Genomic DNA, 18,393 nt, shown 5'->3' with positions numbered 1-18,393 from the left:
TTTCAGTTGCAGAAGGAGAGAAGCTAAGTATGTAAATTTACAAAGCAGGGAAGGGCAGGAGGGCTTGGTGATTAGAGAAGGCCTCTAGGAGGTGACATCTGACAGAGGTCTGAAGGGACCCTAGAGATTTGTAGTAATGGAGAGGCAGGGTACACTTGGGAAGGAGGAAGGCACGGGGTGAAGATGGAACTGTAGCCAGGATAGGTCCTATAGAACCTTGTAAGTGGGAAAAGGGCCGCTTCCTCTGGAGCACCCAGACAGAGGGGGATAGGTAAGGAGAGGGTATCAGTGTAGGGTGCCAGGGCTCGCCTAGTGAGGACTGGAAAGTGGCTTTGGGTATTGTGGACCTTGGTAGGAATGATTGGTGGAGCTGTGAGGTGGGCCCTAACTCATGAGGCTCAGATTCAGATGCACCTCCACACAAGTAGTGAAGGTGATGAGGCCCACAAGAAATACAAAGCTCCTGCGCAGGGGCCTTGTCCCAGGTGGAGCCGGGAGCATGTTGCCCGGGGACACAGGTTGACCCTTCCCTACAGGATCAGGAGGGAGGAAGGCCCCTGTTTCCTCCCTTCTCTTTCCTCTTAAAATAACTGCAAAGTTGAAGAGACGTGGCAAGAATGGTTCCAAGCACACTGAGACCTCCCAGTGGCTGCGCTGCCACCTGTCCTCAGCCTTGTGTTCACACATGGTTTGAAAACACTGAGTCAGCTGTAGACCTCCTTACCCCCAAATTTAAGTGTATATATTTTTAAAGTATTCCATTTTATAACCACATTAAGATCCTCAAGCTGGGTGCAGTGGGGCACACCTGTAATTCCAGCTGCTAAGGAGGCGGAGGCCAGAGGATCACAAGTTCAAGGCCAGCCTCAGCAACTTTGTGAACCCCTGTCAAAATAAAATAACAGTGCTAGGGGCTAGCTTAGTGGAAGAACCCTTGCCTAGCACACATGAAGCCCTGGGTTCTATCTTCAGGACCACAAATACACACAGAAAAGAATCTTCAAAATCTGAAATTTAACACTCCAGTAATACCTTTTTGTGCAGTACATATTCATATTTCCACTGTTGTCTTAGTAGTGTCCTTCTCTGCAGTCCTTCCTGAACCAGGCCCAGTCCAGAGTCATGTGTTTCCTTTAGCTGACATGCTCTTTGGGTATCTCTCCACCTGCCTGTTCTTTCCATAGCACTGAGGGTTTAAGAGTGCCTCTCTGTGGCTCTTGAGAAAACCCTTCCCTCTGTCTGTCTGATGTCTGAGCAGATCCAGTTTCTGCACCATTTCAGCAGCACTGTCAGAACCAGAGCATGCATCAGTCCAGTGTGGGTTGCTGGTGTACATTAGTCTGCACTGGGGCTGCTGTTTTCCCTTCTTAAGCATCAGCAGCCTTTGGGGATATGTTGGCGCTACAGATGACCTGCTTCTCAGCAGACTTCTACCTGCTCATTTCTGCAACCTTTGAAAACCTTGCTGAGTCTTTGTGATAATGGTGGTAAAGTTGTGCATGTTCCATTACTGTTCACTTGCACTCTGCAGCGTGCCATTGCTACTAATGTAAGGTTTGTTATTATTTGTTATTAAGTTGGTATAAGTAATAGTACACTGTTGATTCTGACTTGGTAGGCAATGTCACCATATTGGTCCTCAGATTGTCCCAGAGTGGCTGTAGTAAGTCCCTTTAACTGGACTCTGTAGTTCTTTCTTTTTTCATGGTTCTGGGGGTTGAACTTGGAGCCTCACACATGTTGGATAACTGCTCTACCCCTGAGCTACATGCCTAGCCCTTTAAAAAATTTTTATTTTGAGACAGGATCTTGCTAAGTTGCCTTGACTAGCCTTGAATTTGCCAGTCCTCTTGTATCAGCCTCCCAAGTCGCTGCAGTGATAGATCTGTGCCCGCCTCAATTCTGTATCTTTTTGACAATGATCTATATTTGCGCTATTGAAGAGTAGGTGGGGACTTCTGCCTGGAGTGAGAGGAAATGGGTCCAGGGGATAGTTGGGGAAATCTGAAAGGGTCCCATTGGCTAAAGGAGAGATCACTGTCTAAGGAGGAGTAGAAGATGATTTTGAGGGTCCACATGGGGTTGGACATCAGAAACTGAAAGTAGAATCATTCTGCATGAGGTCGTTATTGTTTAGCATTCTTTAATGACCTAATTATAGGTCTGGAGTTGGTGAACATTTGAGGGGAAGGTTTTGCTAAGTGGGTGAAATTTAAACTCTAAAGATTAGATCCTAGGAAAGAACAAGAGGAAGAATTCACTCCATTCTAATTGATAGTACCTATACTTTTCTCCTTTTAGGCTTCTGAAGACTGTGACTACTCTTTTTTTTTTTAATATTTTTTTTTTAGTTGTAGATGGACACAATATCTTTAATTTTTATTTATTTATTTATTTGTATGTGGTGCTAAGGATCGAACCCAAGGCCTCAGGCATGTGAGACAAGCGCTCTACCACTGAGCCACAACCTCAGCCCCAGTGTGACCATGCTTTTGTAACTAAGTTAAAAAACTTTTCTTTTGATGACATTTTGAAGAATATACAGCTAACTTTTTATTTTTTTGTGTTTATTTTACAGAAGGATGCCTCTGACCCTTTCAGCTTAAATGAGTTGCTAGATGAATTATCAAGGAAACAGAAAGAAGAATTATGGCAAAGATTGAAGAATCTGCTAACAGAAATGTTGTTGGAAAGCCCGGTGGATGGGTGGCAATTAGTGGATGTCCAGTGTCAAGATAGTATGGAGACAGATCATGGTCCAAAAGTGGTATGTTCTCTATTTTTTTTTTAGTTGTTGATAGACCTTTATTTTATTTATTTATATGCAGTGCTAAGAATTGAATCCAGTGCCTTACACATGCCAGGCAAGTGTGCTACCACTGAGCTATAGCCCTAGCCCCGGTACGCTATCTTTTAAAAATAAAAAATTACTCCTTTGAAGGGGTATTAAAAAAATACAGTATTTATTGTGCATTACTGATTTTTTTTTTTTTTTTGATGGGTGGGGGGAATGGGGATTGAACTCAAGGACACTCAAACATTGAGCCATATCCCTAGCCCAATTTTCTTCTTCTTCTTCTTTTTTTTTTTTTTTTAAAGAGAGAGTGAGAGGGGGGAGAGAGAGAGAGAGAATTTTTAATATTTATTTTTTAGTTCTCGGCGGACACAACATCTTTGTTGGTATGTGGTGCTGAGGATCGAACCCGGGTCGCACGCACGCCAGGCGAGCGCGCTACCGCTTGAGCCACATCCCCAGCCCCCCAATTTTCATTTAGAGACAGGGTCTCACTGAGTTGTTAAGTGCCTCACTAAGTTTCTGAGACTGGCTTTGAATTTGCAATCCTCCTGACTCAGCCTCCTGAGTCGCTGGGATTACCCATGTGCACTACCATGCCCAACTGTGGTTCTGGGTGTTGAGCCCAGGACCTTGTGCATAGTAAGCAAGCACTCTACTGTTGGGGGCATCCCCAGCCTAGAAGCCAAGAACTCTAGAAGTCAGTTCTGTTTGTAGTTTTGCCTACGTCCCAGCGTGTTATCTCGCACTCACTATTGCTGTTTTAGGGTTTTCAACTGTCCCAGCCTGCTGTCTCACACTCGCTGTTGCTATTTTAGGATTTTCAACTGTTGGGTATCAAACTCAGGGCCTCACACGTGCCAGGTGAGCACTCTACCACTGAATTCCATCCACAGCCCTAGGACAGCTGACTTACTCTGCTTCAGTTCAGTCATCAAAATAAGCCAGAAGTGGCTTGCTTTTAGTAATTTAGTATCAAGTTTCTTTTTCTTCTTCTTTTTTTTAATATATATTTTTTTAGTTGTTGAGGGACCTTTATTTTCTTTATTTATTTATATGTAGTGCTGAGAATTGAACCCAGTGCCTCACACATGCTAGGCAAGTCCTGTACCACTGAGCCACAACCACAGCCCCTCAAGTTTCTTTTACTTATTTATTTATTTTGTGGTGCTGGGATTGAACCCAGGGCCTGGAGCATGCAAGGCAAGCACTTTAACAACTGATCTATATCCCTAGCCCTCAAGTTTCTTTTAAACATGAACTTTAAGTTGATTTGATACACTCATGCTTTGATTTTTTTTTTTTTTTCATTTATAGAAAAAAAGCATAGAGATAATTCAGGCAATCACATCTGTGATTCTGGCTTCTGTGCCAGTGATCAATGAGAGTGAGAACTACGAGGCCCTCTTGGAATGTGCTATCATCTTAAATGGTAAGCGCCTCTAGTGTGAGTGGCCTTCTGTTTCAGCATTGTGGAAGCAAAATGGCTTAATGGCAAAGCTTATACTCAGAAAAGGAGTGTCCTATAAGTGCTGAGCAGCTTACAGTCTTGGCTCTGTGAAGGTGTTTCAGTGGTGAAGAGGAACAGTTTTGAATAGCTAACTGCTGTTATCGAGTCAAGAATGTCAGTCTTGACTCACTGGACTAGTGACCAAGAGCTTATTTGAAGGACAGTGTCTGATTATAAATTTGTCAGCTTGTGTTACTGTCAGATAAGTATCATTTGTCACCAAGGATTTGTGGCATTGATTTTTTTAAAAATTTTTTTAGTTGTAGATGGACATAAAACCTTTATTATTTTATTTGTTTATTTTTATGTGGTGCCGGGGATTGAACACAGTGCCTCACACATGCCAGGCAAGAGCTCTACCAGTGAGCCACAACCCCTGCCCCTGTGGCATTGATTTTTATTTTTTAAATCTGCCATGAGCATGATCTGAGGAGAAATTGCAGACTCCCAGGATGCTTACCAGGTTTTAGCTGGACTATAAGGCAAGAGCTATTAACTTAGGAGGTCTTAGTCTGGATTAATGAAAAATATAATTGTGAAATATTTACATAAAGTTACTTTACACATATAAAATATGTAAAAGCAATGTTTTCATTTTTTTCTTTGTTGTTTTTTGATATATATAACAATAGAGTATATTTTAAAAGCAGTGTTATCTTCAGGATTGATTTTTTTTTTTTTTTTAGGACCATTTCCAAGAACCCTTATCTGTCACTAGATTAGTGTGTTTTCATGTCACAGATTGTCTGGTCAGACCTCTTTCTTGCCATCACTTAGATTTGTGTATGTCCTTAGTATGTGGTGTTACTCTGTATTCTTGAAGTACAGTATCTCAAAAAGTCAACCCAAATTAATATAAAAATAGTTTCCAAATGCTTCGTGAATTTTAGTACCAGTTTATTTGTGCAGTCTCCAGATAACTTTATTTTTGTTTGTTTGATACTGGGGATCAAACCCAAGACAATTTATCACTGAGCTACATCCCTAATCCTTTTTATTTACTTATTTATTTGGTGCTGGGGATCGAACCCAGGGCCTTGTGTGTACAAGGCAAGCACTCTACCATCTGAGCTATATCTCCAGCCCCTGTTATTTTTTATTTTGATACAGGGTGTTGGTAAATTGCTTAGCCTAACTCAAATTTGTGATGTTTCTGCCTATGCTCCCAGGTTGCTGAGATTTCAAGCCTGTGCCACTGCACCTGACTTTAAATAACTGATAAAATGATTAATGCTAACCTTGTAGTTATTGCTGTGTTCCCAGTCAATTTCAGAAATTTACATTTGTATAATGGCATTCAGAAATCTATGGATAAGTATGAACACAGTTAATATTATTGAGTTTTTCTGTTTATATAACCATTCCAGATTTTTTATTGTTTTCATTTCTTAGTTTTGGTATGTGGATTAAACCCAGAAGCACTTTACCACTGAATTATACTCCTAGGCATTTTTATTTTGAGACAGGATCTTACTTAGTTGCTGAGGCTGACTTCAAACTTGGAATCCTCCTGCCTAATCCTCCTGAGTCACTGGAATTACAACGACCACACCTGGTTTGTGTCTGTCTTTATAATAGTAGTAGATCAGTTTTTTATTAAACATTCACATTCTACAAATGATGTTCATAAATCTTTGGCAAGTTAAACTTAAGTTAACATTTTTTGCTTAACAATGATTCTTGGTACAGAGAGTCAATTCTGTTTACTGTTAAAACTGAGGTGACAATTGGCTCACTAATGGAGAAACCACTGTGCTCTGTTCTAGGCATTTTATATGCACTACCTGAATCTGAAGGAAAACTCCAGAGCTCCATTCAGGATCTGTGTGTCACATGGTGGGAGAAGGGCCTGCCTGCCAAGGAGGACTTGGGGAAGACTGCCTTTATCATGCTGCTGAGGAGGAGTCTGGAGACTAAAACAGTGTGTTTGCATTCTTAGCGCATACTTCACTTAAAGGGGCTGTGTGTGGCTGCCAGAGGCCTGGCTAAGGCGGCCTCCCCGTGTAGGGATTCTTCACAGCCTCAGATGTGTAGAAGTCAAGGGTGGGTGTGGCAGCTCCATGCAGATTGAAAGCCAGGCTTCCTCCTCTGTTTTCCGGGGTGTGGCTTCTCTCTTGTGACTTCAGTGGGGAGGCAGCTGCTCCACCGATACTGCCTCATACCAATTCAGGTCGGAAGAGAGTGGGAGAAGAGAGGGCTAGCTTCCACGGCTACTGTTTGCAGGAGAATGAGAGAGGTGCTTGTGCGGGTGTAGTGCTGAGGGGCAGACACAGCCCTCACCTGGATGGGCGGGTAGGTCGGGAGCATTTGAGATTCAGGTGTGATTGTGGGTAGTTGAGTTTGTTTTACGTGGCTGGGCCAAGGGGGAGACAGTGCCTCTGAAAGCTGATCTCACTTGGACTGTTTCTCAGGCTTTCATCCTGGCTATCCAGTCCAGAAATCTAGAAAATGAATAATTGTCCTAGAAAATCAACAATTGGATCTCCACATAATAATACATATGTACATTTTAGCAAACTGGGCAAATGAAATAAAAATCATGCATAATTCCACCACCCAAGGTACTCATTGTTATTTTAGGACACCAACGAGAGTTCTTGTTTTTGGTACTGGGGATTGAACCCAGGGTGCTTAACCACTGAGCCACATGCCCAGTTTTTTTTTTTTTTTCTTCCTTCATTTTGAGACAGAGTTTTAGTAAAGTTGCTTAGCATCTTCCTAAGTTGCAGAGGCCGGCCTCAAACATGTGATCTTCCTGCTTCAGCCTCCTGAGTAGCTGGGATTACAGGCATCCTCCACCATGCCTGGCTCAAGGGTAGTTCTTACTGACCCACTTCTAATATCTCCTTCCTTAGGATGGATTCTATAGGATATGAACTTGAGGTTTTTTATTTTGTTGGGGTGTTTGGGATGGAACCTGAGGCCTCAAGCTTGCTAGGCAAGTACTCTTACCACTAAGCTGCATGACTAGCCCTTTATAAAAAATTTAATTTTGGGGCTGGGGATGTGGCTCAAGCGGTAGCGCGCTTGCCTGGCATGCGTGCAGCCCGGGTTCGATCCTCAGCACCACATACCAACAAAGATGTTGTGTCCGCCGAGAACTAAAAAAAAAAAATATTAGAAAATTCTCTCTCTCTCTCTCTCTCTCTCTCTCTCTCTCTCTCTCTCTCTCTCCTCTCTCACTCTCTCTAAAAAAAAAAAAAAAAAAAAATTTAATTTTGAGACAGGGTCTTCCTAAGTTGCCCAGGCTGGTCTTGAACTTGCCATCTTCCTGCCTCAGCCTCCCAAGTAGCTGGGATTTCAGATATGCACCTCTGCCTAACTTGATGGCTTTTGAGGGTTTTCTAAAAGCTTGTACCTATTGAGTTCCCACCAACCATATCTGGGCTTCTGTGTCTAGACCCCATCCAAGAGCAGTGACTATTAGAATAGAAAGCCTTTCGGCTGTACCTCAGCGCAGTCATTTTCCCTGCTGGACAAGGGATTAACTGAGAAATCTTTTTTTTCATGAGAATTTATGCCATCACTGATTTGTCTTTTTAAAATCCACTTTCTGTGCCACTTAGCTTTTAAATCAATATTCCATTTTTAAGTAGCCACTGACCACTTGAGAGTTTTTCAATTTGATGTAAAAAAATGAAGAATTTGGTTCCCTAGTTGCACTGTTACATTGCAGGAGCTTAGTTGGCAGATATGGGTAACAGCTGCTGCACTGGCCTAAGGGGACAACATCCTCATCCTTATGAACAGCACTGATTTCTGATTGCTTTTGCCTATTTTACAAAAATGTTCTCTAGGGCTGGACATAGTGGCACATGTCTATAACCCTAGCAACTCAGGATGCTGAGGCAGGAAAATCACAGCTTCAAGGCCAGCCTCTGCAACTTAGCAAGATGCTAAGCAACTTAGCAAGACCCTGTCTCAAAAACTAAAAAGGGCAGAGGATGTGGCTTAGTGGTAGAGCATCCCTGGGTTCTATCCCTAATGCTAAAATAAACAAAGTTCTTTAGAGCTCCAAGGGGGATTCACAAATTTTTAAGATTTGTTTTCACTTGTCACTATTTCCTACTTTTTGATGATTCATCTATAATTATTATTTGTGACATAAAATATACTTTGAAATAAGACCTTATCATTCATTAAAGCAACCGAGAAACAAGTATGACGTTTTTCTTTCCCTTGTTGTTCCTAGGGTGCAGACATATGTCGGCTCTGGCGTGTTCATCAAGCTCTATACTGCTTTGATTACAATTTGGAGGAAAGTAGAGAAATCAAAGATATGCTGCTTGAGTGTTTCATAAATGTTAATTATGTCAAGAAAGAAGAGGTAAGTGGGTTTTTCTGCTTTGGTCTCTTTGGCTACCTCCCAGTAGATGTTCTTCCCAGATTATGTGGCTGCTGTTGCGTAGTCTTGGTTCCCAGGGAGAGCAGGCTCAACCATTGAGACCTCCATAGGCAAGGCACCACATGTTATGTTTCCTGCAGGGCAGTGTCAAAGCAAATACTTTACAAGTCCTTGCTTAGTTTGTCACTTGGTCAGATGATAACAGGAGTCTCTGTGAATCCTGGGGGGCATAAATTGCATTTTAAATTAAGAGGGTTAAAAATAGGGCTTGGAGGGTTGGGGCTGTAGCTCAGTGGCAGAGCACTTGCCTAATGTGTGAGGCACTAGGTTCGATCCTTAGCACCACATTAAAAAAATAAGCAAATAAAAATAAAGGCATTTTGTCCATCTACAACTACAAAAACTGTTTGGGGGGGTGAGGCTGAGAAAGTTTGTTCCTGTGGATGAGGTCTGACTTCTGCCCGATTCTTTGGGGGTTTGGGGATGAATGCATGGCCTCATACATGCTGAGCTCACAGTCTTGCACTGATCCATACTCCCAGCCAATGCTTTTCCTACCACAGTGCTGGGGCTTGGACCTAGGCCTCCCGCGTTCTGGCTAGTTCCCTGCCACTGAGCTGTACCCAGTGCCTTGATCCCACCGTAACCAGCATGTGCTTAGGTCTGTCCTCATAGGGTTCTCCATTTCCCTTTCTCACCCATCCAGTAATTCCAGGGGAGGCTTGTGGCCTGATGCCCTGCTTGTCCTGAGGCTGCTCACACAAGGCAACTGAGCATCAGGAACTTGGCCAGTGCAAATCGAAATGTGCCTTAGATGTAAGATGCATGTGAATATGAGGACTTACATGAAAAAATGTTTTGGGTACATTGTTTTCCTTTTTTTTTTTTTTTTTTTGTGGTGCTGGGGATTGAACCCAAGGTAAGCACTCTATAAACTGAGCTATATCCCCAGCCCCTTGGGTACATTGCTTTATATAAAATACTATTAAAATAAATTTCCTTTTATTAATGTAGCTACCAGAAAATTAAAAACTGGAATGGCTCTGTGGTGTGCATTTAGTGTGGACTGTGTGCCCTTGCTGTGTCCGAAGCTGCTCTGACATAGCCTGTTTGGGTTTTTGGTAGCCTGATAGATGGTGACAGGGCATCCTCCTCCTCTGAAACAGTTGCCTGCTCCAGGTCCCACAGCTGTTGTTGGGATGACAGGTTTGCTGGGTGTGCAGCCTCTGAGAGTGTGTGTCCTCATCCCTGTTTGTTCGCCTGGTGGGCCGGGACCTTAGTCAGATAACGGGGCCTCAGTGTTCACCAGGATCAGAGCAGCCCTGTCACAGCCTCCCTGCGAGGAACAGATGAGGCCATACTAGGGAAACAGCCAGTGCAGTTGCCCGTGAGTGAGCATGCAGGGAGGGTCTCAGCTTGGGTTGTCTGTGGTTGCTGTGTGACACTGTTGCTACTGGAGGGACTCCAGACACATCCTACACCCTCATCGCCAGGATTGTTAGGAAGTTTGGGAGAGTAAAGAAGTTATAAGGGTAGTCACAGCCGGGCACAGAGGTATACATCTGTAATCCCAGCGGCTCAGGAGGCTGAAGCAGGAGGATCACAAGTTCAAAGCCAGCCTCAGCATTGGTGAGGCACTAAGCAACTCAGTGAGAACCTGTCTCTAAATAAAATACAAAACAGGGCTGGGGATGTGGCTCAGTGGTCCAGTGCCCCTGAGTTCAATCCTCGGTACCAAAAAAAATCAAACAAAAAACAGGGAGTCATGCCAGTCTGTTTATTTACATCAACTCACGTGAGCAATTGAATTGCACCTGTTCATCCCACACCTGTGTGCAGGTGTGTGGCATAGGCTTAGGTTTGTTGTGCCCCCCCCCCCACGCACACCGCCTTTTAAATTTTGTGCTCCTGTGATTGTAGAACACCTATGCTGTTTCCTAATCAATCACTGATTAAGTCAGCTCACTTCCAGTCATTTTGAGCCACAACTCTTCTGGGGATTGGGGCCTGCACATGCCAGGTGAGCTTTGGGTCACTGAGCTATAGCAGCCCGCCCTCCATGCTGTCCACTCCTACTGGATACTGCTATTTTTAACATGGTTTGGTTTGGTTTTGTGTGCACTGGGGCTTGGACTGAGGGCCTCTGTCATGCTGAGCAAGTGCTTTGCCACTGAGCCATACCACCCTACTGGCCTCCTTCCAGTTAGCCTGCTGTTTCTTCAGGCCACGCTGCCTGTAGTGGTGCCGGTGAGCAGCAGAGACCGTGGTGTGGTCACTGGTAAGTTGAAGGACAGTGTGATGTGTCCCGCAGAGTGTGAATTTGTACTCTTAGCTCATAGTGCAGCTGTAATCTAGTAGCATGCACATAAATTAATCTTACACGGTATAATTAATGTCATCAGGTTCAGTATGTATGAAAATTCTCACTTGGCAAACACTTAACCTCTTATCTACTGAGTCTAATTTCTTTTTTTGGTACTGGGAATAGAACCTCAGGTGCTCCACCACTGAGCTATATTCCTAGCTCTTTTTATTTTTTATTTTGAGACAGAATTTTGCTAAGTTGTCTGTGGCCTATCGAAGCTGCTAAGGCTGGCCTTGAACTTGGGATCTTCCAGCCCCAGCCTCCTGAGTTGCTGGGATTACAGGTGTGTCAGCCCCCAGACTGGCTCAAGTGTTTTCATTTATCACAGTTTAAGTAAACTGTTACTCAGTTCCATTTTAGGCATTTTATTTAATTTATTTATTTTCTTGGTACTGGAGGTTGAACCCAGGGGACACTTCACCATTGAGCCACATCCCCAGCTCTTTTTTCCCCCCCAGACAGTGTGTCAGTAAGTTGCTGAGGCTGGCCTCTAACTTGTGATCCTCCTGTCTCGGTCTCCTGAGTCACTGGTATTACAGGCCTATGTCACCATGCTTGGCTCATTCTTTGATTCTGGACCTTCTATCCACAGTGGAGCCAGAATGAAATGTTTAAGGACCTCTGGTTTGGGTCTGTATGGTTCTGCCAGAACAGAGGCACTCAGGGTAGCCTCTACTCCATCCCAGGGCAGGAGACTCTGCAGCTCCAGGGTAGCACAGGCTTCTGCGGACGAGAGCCACCACCTGCAGCCTTCCTGACTCCATTCCTGCGCATACATCCAAGTTACAGCTGCACTTCCTCTTTAGGAACAGCTAGCTTTAGTAGAATCATTATTGGAAGTTTTTATTTAAATACAATTTGAATGCTATATATTTTTTTTATTTGTAGGGACGAAGATTTCTTAGTTCTCTCTTCAATTGGAATATAAACTTCATTAAAATGATCCATGGAACCATTAAAAACCAGTTACAGGGATTACAAAAGTAAGTATTAAAGGTAATTAAAATTTTATGCTCTCTTAATCTGATTTTGAAAGATTCCATTTTTCCTGACCTATAATAGTTAATGTAATATATGAAAGCCTTAGAAGTTGTGTCTTTCATTACTTATTATTTATTGTTGTATCACTGAGTAGTATTTTTTTTTACCCTCTATAGGTCATAAATCTTTCAATAGTGACCGTTGAAATTAAGATTTAACTTGTGATAGTTCTTTAAATAGTCAGATTAGATGCCAGTTAGATCTTGGCCACAAAAACTCACAGTAAAGCTCAGGTCACTAGTACATCTGAAAATATTTTGAATGTCCACTTCACCTTCCCGTTAAATGTGGGCTGGGAGGAGCTGAGCAAGCACCAGAGGTCCTGGTGGAGGGTGCTGTACCAGCACCACCCTCTTCCCAGCAGCTGTCAGGGACAGGGCCACATGTGTTGCAGGTCCATCCTCATGATTTTTTCTAGGTGGGCGTTGGGTATAGTGTCCAGTGTCAGGCAGCCGTGTCGGGTCCAAGTTAGGCTTGGGTTCTGATCTCGGATGTTCTACGTTTGTAGAATGTTGGGTTGACCTAATAGGTTTCTAAACTTCTGTGACTCTGAAGTCAATTCTGGTATCATGAGGCTTCCTATAGGTGAGGAATTAATAGTCTGGAAAGTTCAGAATGATTCCACATAAACATTTCTAATACTTAAACTTTTGACCTTAGACTTGGTTCTGGGCTTATGTTCTCATGGTCTCAGAAAATGGTCAAGCTCTCAGTAAAGGGGTACTTTTTACTGAGGAGAGGAGTCTGCCACTCACCTTCCTTCCCCAGACTTGCCATTTTCTACTTTCTGCTTCAGGTAGGTGACATCTCTGCAGATGATTTGAGAGCTCTAGTTAGGCAAAGTTTCCTCTCCCCTGAGGTAGGAGGGTCCCTGAAATGATATATGCCAATAATATAATTTTTTAAACTTGTACTAATAAAATTTTCATTTTTTTTTCAAAAGGTATTTGATGGTACACATTGCAGAAATTTATTTCAGAGCTTGGAAGAAGGCTTCAGGGAACATATTGGAGGTATTTACATCAGATGTTGATTGTATTCTGGTTACTGAGAGTCACCAAGGAGGGATGTTTAATCCTGGTTGGTGCTAAGAAGGGGAGGTTGGAGGACCTTGATGGGTGAGTGACTTGCTGGTGCACTTCATGCAAGGGCAGCTGTGGCCTTGTGTCACTTGCTGGAGTGCAGCTTGAGTGGAATCAAGGTCTGGCCCCTTGTTCCACAGCTTGAAACCTAGAGTGTCTAGTCACGGGTTTGGGGGCCAGGAATGTGGCCTGTCCTAATCGCGCAGTGCTGAAAGTGCAAGATACACTCCAGATTTCAAAATACCTCACCAGTCCTTTCTAAAAATATTGATTTTATGTTGAAACGGTAGTGGTTTGGATGTAGAAAACATTAATAAATATATTTTAATATAAAAAATAATATTAGAATATGTTATGAATTAAAATATAAAAGTATTCCAAACTATACATAAACAAAACATCTTTAAAAATAACAATAAAAGATACTGTCAGAATAATACTAACAAACAAAATATATTATTTACTTTTACTGTGTTTTTTTTTTTTTTTCCTGTTTTTAATGTGGCCCCTACAAAGCATAAAGCTGTGTGGTGGCTTGTGTCCTTTTTCTGTGCTTAGCACTTTTCAGGACCCTCAGATGCCTCCTCCTGTTGCATTGTTTTGAGAATGTTAGCCGTTAGCAGCTGAGACACTTGGGTTATGCAGACATGGCATGGAATTCAGAATTGCAGTGGAACATTGAGCGCCGTCTGTTTTCCCTCATGCTGTCCTCAGGCTGGGTTCTCGAGGAAGCGCTAAGCATCCTGCTGCTCTGGCGAGCTGGCCATGGCCAATGGGCGTGCGGCCACACTCTTTTTTTTAAAAATATTTTTAAGTTGTTGATGGACCTTTATTTTATTTATTTATATGTGGTGCTGGGGATCGAACCCAGTGCCTCATGCATGCTAGGCAAGTGCGCTACCACTGAGCCACAACCCCAGCCTCTGCGGCCACACTCTTGTGCCTAACACTTGCTTCTCTTGCCACATGTCAACTGACATTGCTTCTAGAACATAAGTTTCCATTAGATTCCCTTGCAGACAACTTTAAAAAGTTTTAGAATAAATTTTGGGGGCAGAACCAGAATTGTTATACTTTTTTTCCTTTGCATTGTTTTATTACTGCATAAAACTTGTTCTCAGGAAACAGTGTTTGTCTTTAGAGTGTTTTGCCCCATTTTCTCTAGTAGTGTTTTAAGAAAAGAATTGACTAGACTTGTACAAAATTATCTCCAAAATGTGCATTTCTCAGCCCTACTTCCTATTCTTTTCTCCCTTGAAGTTTTTTGTTGTTTTATTTTGGGGCACTTAACCACTGAGCCACATCCCCAGCCCTTTGCTTATATTTTATTTAGAGACAAGGACTCACTGAGTTGCTTGGGAGCTTACTAAGTTGCTGAGGCTGGCTTTGAAGTCACAATCCTCTTGCCTCAGCCTCCCAAGCCACTGGGATTATAGACATGTGCCACATGCCTGGCACTTCCTTTAAGTTTTTAAAGCAAATTCCAGATTTGATGTTTCATTTCTACAAAATTCAGTGTGTATCTCTAAAAAGTGTGTTTATGCCTAAAAAACCTAAAAAACTAACAATAAATTCTTGGTATTTTTTTAAATTAATCAACCATATTAAATTTTTCTACTTGTCTCAAAGTGTCTTTTAAAATCTTTTGAGTCAGGTTCCAAAAAGTTACCAACATGTTGTTTCCTTGTAAATCACTTCTTGAAGACTGTTCCTCCTTGGTTGTTTCCCTTTTTTGTGGCACTAGATTGGAACCCAGGGCCTCACGCATGCTAGGCAAGCGCTCTCCCACTGAGCTGCATCCCAGCCCCACGTGGCCCTCTAGTCTGCGCTGGCCTGTTGGAGGCTAGGCCACTCGTCTTGTGGCGTGGAGTGCCTCTGCTCTGTGGCTGGTTGGGTTCAGGCCTCGCAGCGTTGCTGGCTTCCCAAGCAGTGTAGTGGCTCAGGTTTTATCATAGGTCCCACAGGTTCCTGTTTCACGTTCAGTGATGTGGAGACCTATTGGTGGCTTTCGGCGAAGGAGATATTTTTTAAGATGACCAAGAAGCCAGTTGATAGCACAGCCTCCTCTCGTCCTCCCTTAGAACCTTGGAATAATGGGTGGAGGGACCACAATGCAGGGTAATGGACCAGACCGTCCGCTAGGTTTTGGGCTCCTGTTGCAAGTCTTTCCTCTTTGGCTTCACCTGAGGTCTGCTGAGGAGGTTCCCACACCCTCCCCTGCCCAGCCCTTCTCACCATGAGCCCCGAGAGTTCTTATTTCAGTCTGTTTGGAGTCCTGGCCTCCACTGTAGAGGTAGTTCCTCTTCAGTTCTGTGAGGCTCAGGTTTGCAGAGATCATTCATGTCAGCGATGTCATAGGGTAGGGGACTCCAGGTCTGTGTGCCCTCGCCCCTCAGTCTGTCATTAGTGGCCTTGAGTGGTAGGTAGAAGCCTGCCCTGCTGTGTGGCACAGACTCGATGCTTTGTCAGGCAGGACAGCAGCTGAACCTTCTCCTTGGTTTGTGGAAACTGAAGGCACTGTCAGAATTAAGGACTTAGAATAAAGGTTTTCTCTGATGAGGACAGGAGGCATGCTGTCCATGTGCCAAGTGCCAGGCCCTGTGTTGGTCGTTGCAGGCCATCGAGAGTGACTGCATTCAGGACTTCATGTTCCACGGCATCCACCTGCCCAGGAGGTCTCCAGTGCATGCCAGAGTGCGGGAGGTGAGCGAGGTCCTTGTCACATGGACTGTGAACACAGGGTTGAGATCTGTCCCATCCTTTTTGTCCTCAGGTCATTGTTGGCCAAACTTAAGAATCCAGTTACGCTTCCACACGTCGATTGGTGGGGTTCCTTGGGATATGGATGTTTGGTGCCGGACAGTTGTGTTCCTGTCATGAGGGTTGTATGAGGACAGCGGAGCTGTGCTGTTACTGAGACAGAACCCTGTGCTGTGAGAGGTTGGGTTTCATGGAATAAATTATATATCACTGCTGTTTAAAAGTCTGTGAAGTGAGCACATCATTAATACCAGAGTTGATAACGTGGTCCACAGAAAGAAAAGAGTCACTTGTCACCTTTCAAATTCTTGAAATCAGCAGCACCCTTTTTTTCCTCCCTTCCCTGGTCCTGGCCTGCAGGTGCTGAGTTACTTCCACCGTCAGAAGGCGCGGCAGGGTGTGGAGGAGATGCTGTACAGGCTGTACAAGCCCATCCTGTGGAGGGGGCTGAAGGTGTGCACGTGGAGCGGGGCCGGGTGGGCTCTGATTGGAACCCATCATTCATAGTGGACTTGGTGGTAAGAGTAAGGCTGCAGACCTGTGTTTTCTGGAATTTTGGAACAAAATTCTTTCTTTTTTTAAGATGAAGTCCTGATCTGTTACCCTGGGCTCCAGCAGTCCTCTTTACTCGGCCTCCTGAGTGGTTGGGATCAGGCACGCACCCACTATGCCCAGCTCTCAGAATCTTTTCTTTCTTCTTGCTTGTTTTTGCAGCACTGGGGATTGAGCCCAGGGGTACTCTGCCTCTGAGCCATATCTCCAGCCTTTCTTACTGTTTATTTTGAGACCAGGTCTCACTAACTTGCCCACACTGGCCTTGAACTCACCTCTCAGCCTTCTGATCAAATCTTTAGCAAAACCATTTTTTGGATGCACTTAATTGGAAAGGTAGATTAGTTCAGTGCTGAGTACACAGTTGTTTTGAAGTAGCAAGTCGGGAATGAGACTGGGGACACGTGAGAACACCACTGAGGCTGGGTGGGCTGCCCATTCTTCATCCTCCACTCCACCCCAGTGTCCTCGTGCCCACAACAGGGCAAGAGGCAGAGACTTCCTGAGCCTCACACAAGTCTCCATGAACCCTGCTTGTGTCACCTGGCATGGGATGGCTGTCTCTTCGTCGCATAAGATGGGCTTTGATGTGAAGAAGATGATCTTTTATGTCTGTGGACATCGAGTTTGGCTTGGTTTCAGGATGTCCTTACCAAGTTCGGTCTGCTTAGTCTGTTCATCCCTGTAGGCATGTTGAGCTTCCTTGGCCTAGTGCTCCACTGAGCTACCCTTAGGCTGTAAGAGAAGTATTCATTTGAGAACATCAGACTGAAGGCTTTGTGTGCTTTTCTGGGATTCTGAACTACTCTTCTCTTATTATTACAGGCCAGAAACTCAGAAGTGCGATCAAATGCTGCATTGCTGTTTATTGAAGCATTTCCTGTTAGAGACCCAAACTTCCACACCATGGAAATGGATAGTGAAATTCAGAAACAGTTTGAAGAACTGTATGTACGTATCCCATGTGGTCAGGCTGCCTATGCGCTCCAGCTCTGCGCATGTGGGGCACTGCTGCTGCTGGCAGGAGCCTAAGGGGCCTGCCCCTGAGGAACTGAGGGCCCTGCTTCAGAGAAGGGCCTGTTCTCCCGGCCTCCTTGAAAACTGAGACAGAGACCTGCCGTCCCTTTCTTCTGTCAGTCCATTGGGACATTCAGTTTTTCTTTCTCCCCTGTAGTTGTGACCATCATACGTGGTACCCCTTGTCCCCTAGTGGAGACGGGCATATGTAGACCCTGACTTTGACACCACCTCCCACTTGCTGGCTGTGACTTCTGATGAGCTGTTGGTCTTCTCTGTGTCCTCATCTCTCTGGGTGGCTTGGTGTGCCAGCCTGAAGTCATGGGGAGCATGCAGACACTGCTGTGCTTCCAGGGAGGTGCATTCTGGCAGGGGGCTGCCTGTCTTCCGTGGCTGGAGAGTGCTGGTTCTGGTCCCCTCACCTTTGCAGGTTCCTGATGTGTTATGTTTTTTTGTTCTGGTTAGTAGCAAAATGACAGGAAGAGTAGTCACCACCCTGATGTTACCCATGGTACTCCTGAATGCTCCTTCGTTTGTTTCTGATTTATGAGAAACTTCACCTGTGGAAAGTTGAAAGTTGTGGTAGTACAGCTAGGATCTGGCATGAACCCTGGAAATAAGCAGTCTTCAGCGTGTTGTGCTCGGCTTATCCACTCATGTGTTCAGAAAGGTTCCTTTGGAAGTCTGTGGGCAGATGTTGCTGGCCAGACCACAGCTGGGCTTGGTAGCTCTTGGCAGTTGCTCTGGTAACTCGGGTGCAGAGCTTTGAGCCACTTCTGCTGCACACACTGGATGCCCTGCTCTGGGGTGTGTCAGCTGCCCCTTCCCACTCACAGTGCTGCTGCATTGTTTTGTGTACTTTGACTGCTTGGCCCTACAGGATGTTCACTCCTGTTCCTGACCACATGTAGGGGTTTGGAACACCTC

General features: G+C 44.3%; 1 protein-coding gene across 2 annotated transcripts in view; it reads left to right on the top strand.

Moving 5' to 3' along the window:
- Window positions 1-18,393, top strand: part of NCAPG2 (non-SMC condensin II complex subunit G2) — a 59,806-nt gene that overhangs the window by 5,015 nt on the left and 36,398 nt on the right. For both annotated transcript variants that reach the window (XM_081285668.1, XM_081285667.1), the window contains exons 4-12: window positions 2,579-2,767; window positions 4,112-4,226; window positions 6,071-6,225; window positions 8,497-8,631; window positions 11,903-11,997; window positions 12,999-13,068; window positions 15,754-15,840; window positions 16,258-16,350; window positions 17,275-17,400. In XM_081285668.1, coding sequence (XP_081141794.1) covers window positions 2,579-2,767; window positions 4,112-4,226; window positions 6,071-6,225; window positions 8,497-8,631; window positions 11,903-11,997; window positions 12,999-13,068; window positions 15,754-15,840; window positions 16,258-16,350; window positions 17,275-17,400 — 1,065 coding nt within the window. The remainder of the gene's footprint in view (window positions 1-2,578; window positions 2,768-4,111; window positions 4,227-6,070; window positions 6,226-8,496; window positions 8,632-11,902; window positions 11,998-12,998; window positions 13,069-15,753; window positions 15,841-16,257; window positions 16,351-17,274; window positions 17,401-18,393) is intronic.

The sequence above is a fragment of the Spermophilus citellus genome, assembly GCF_964194105.1.
Source record: "Spermophilus citellus genome assembly, chromosome: 3".
Lineage (NCBI taxonomy): Eukaryota > Metazoa > Chordata > Mammalia > Rodentia > Sciuridae > Spermophilus > Spermophilus citellus.
This window is presented reverse-complemented; position numbering and strand designations above follow the sequence as displayed.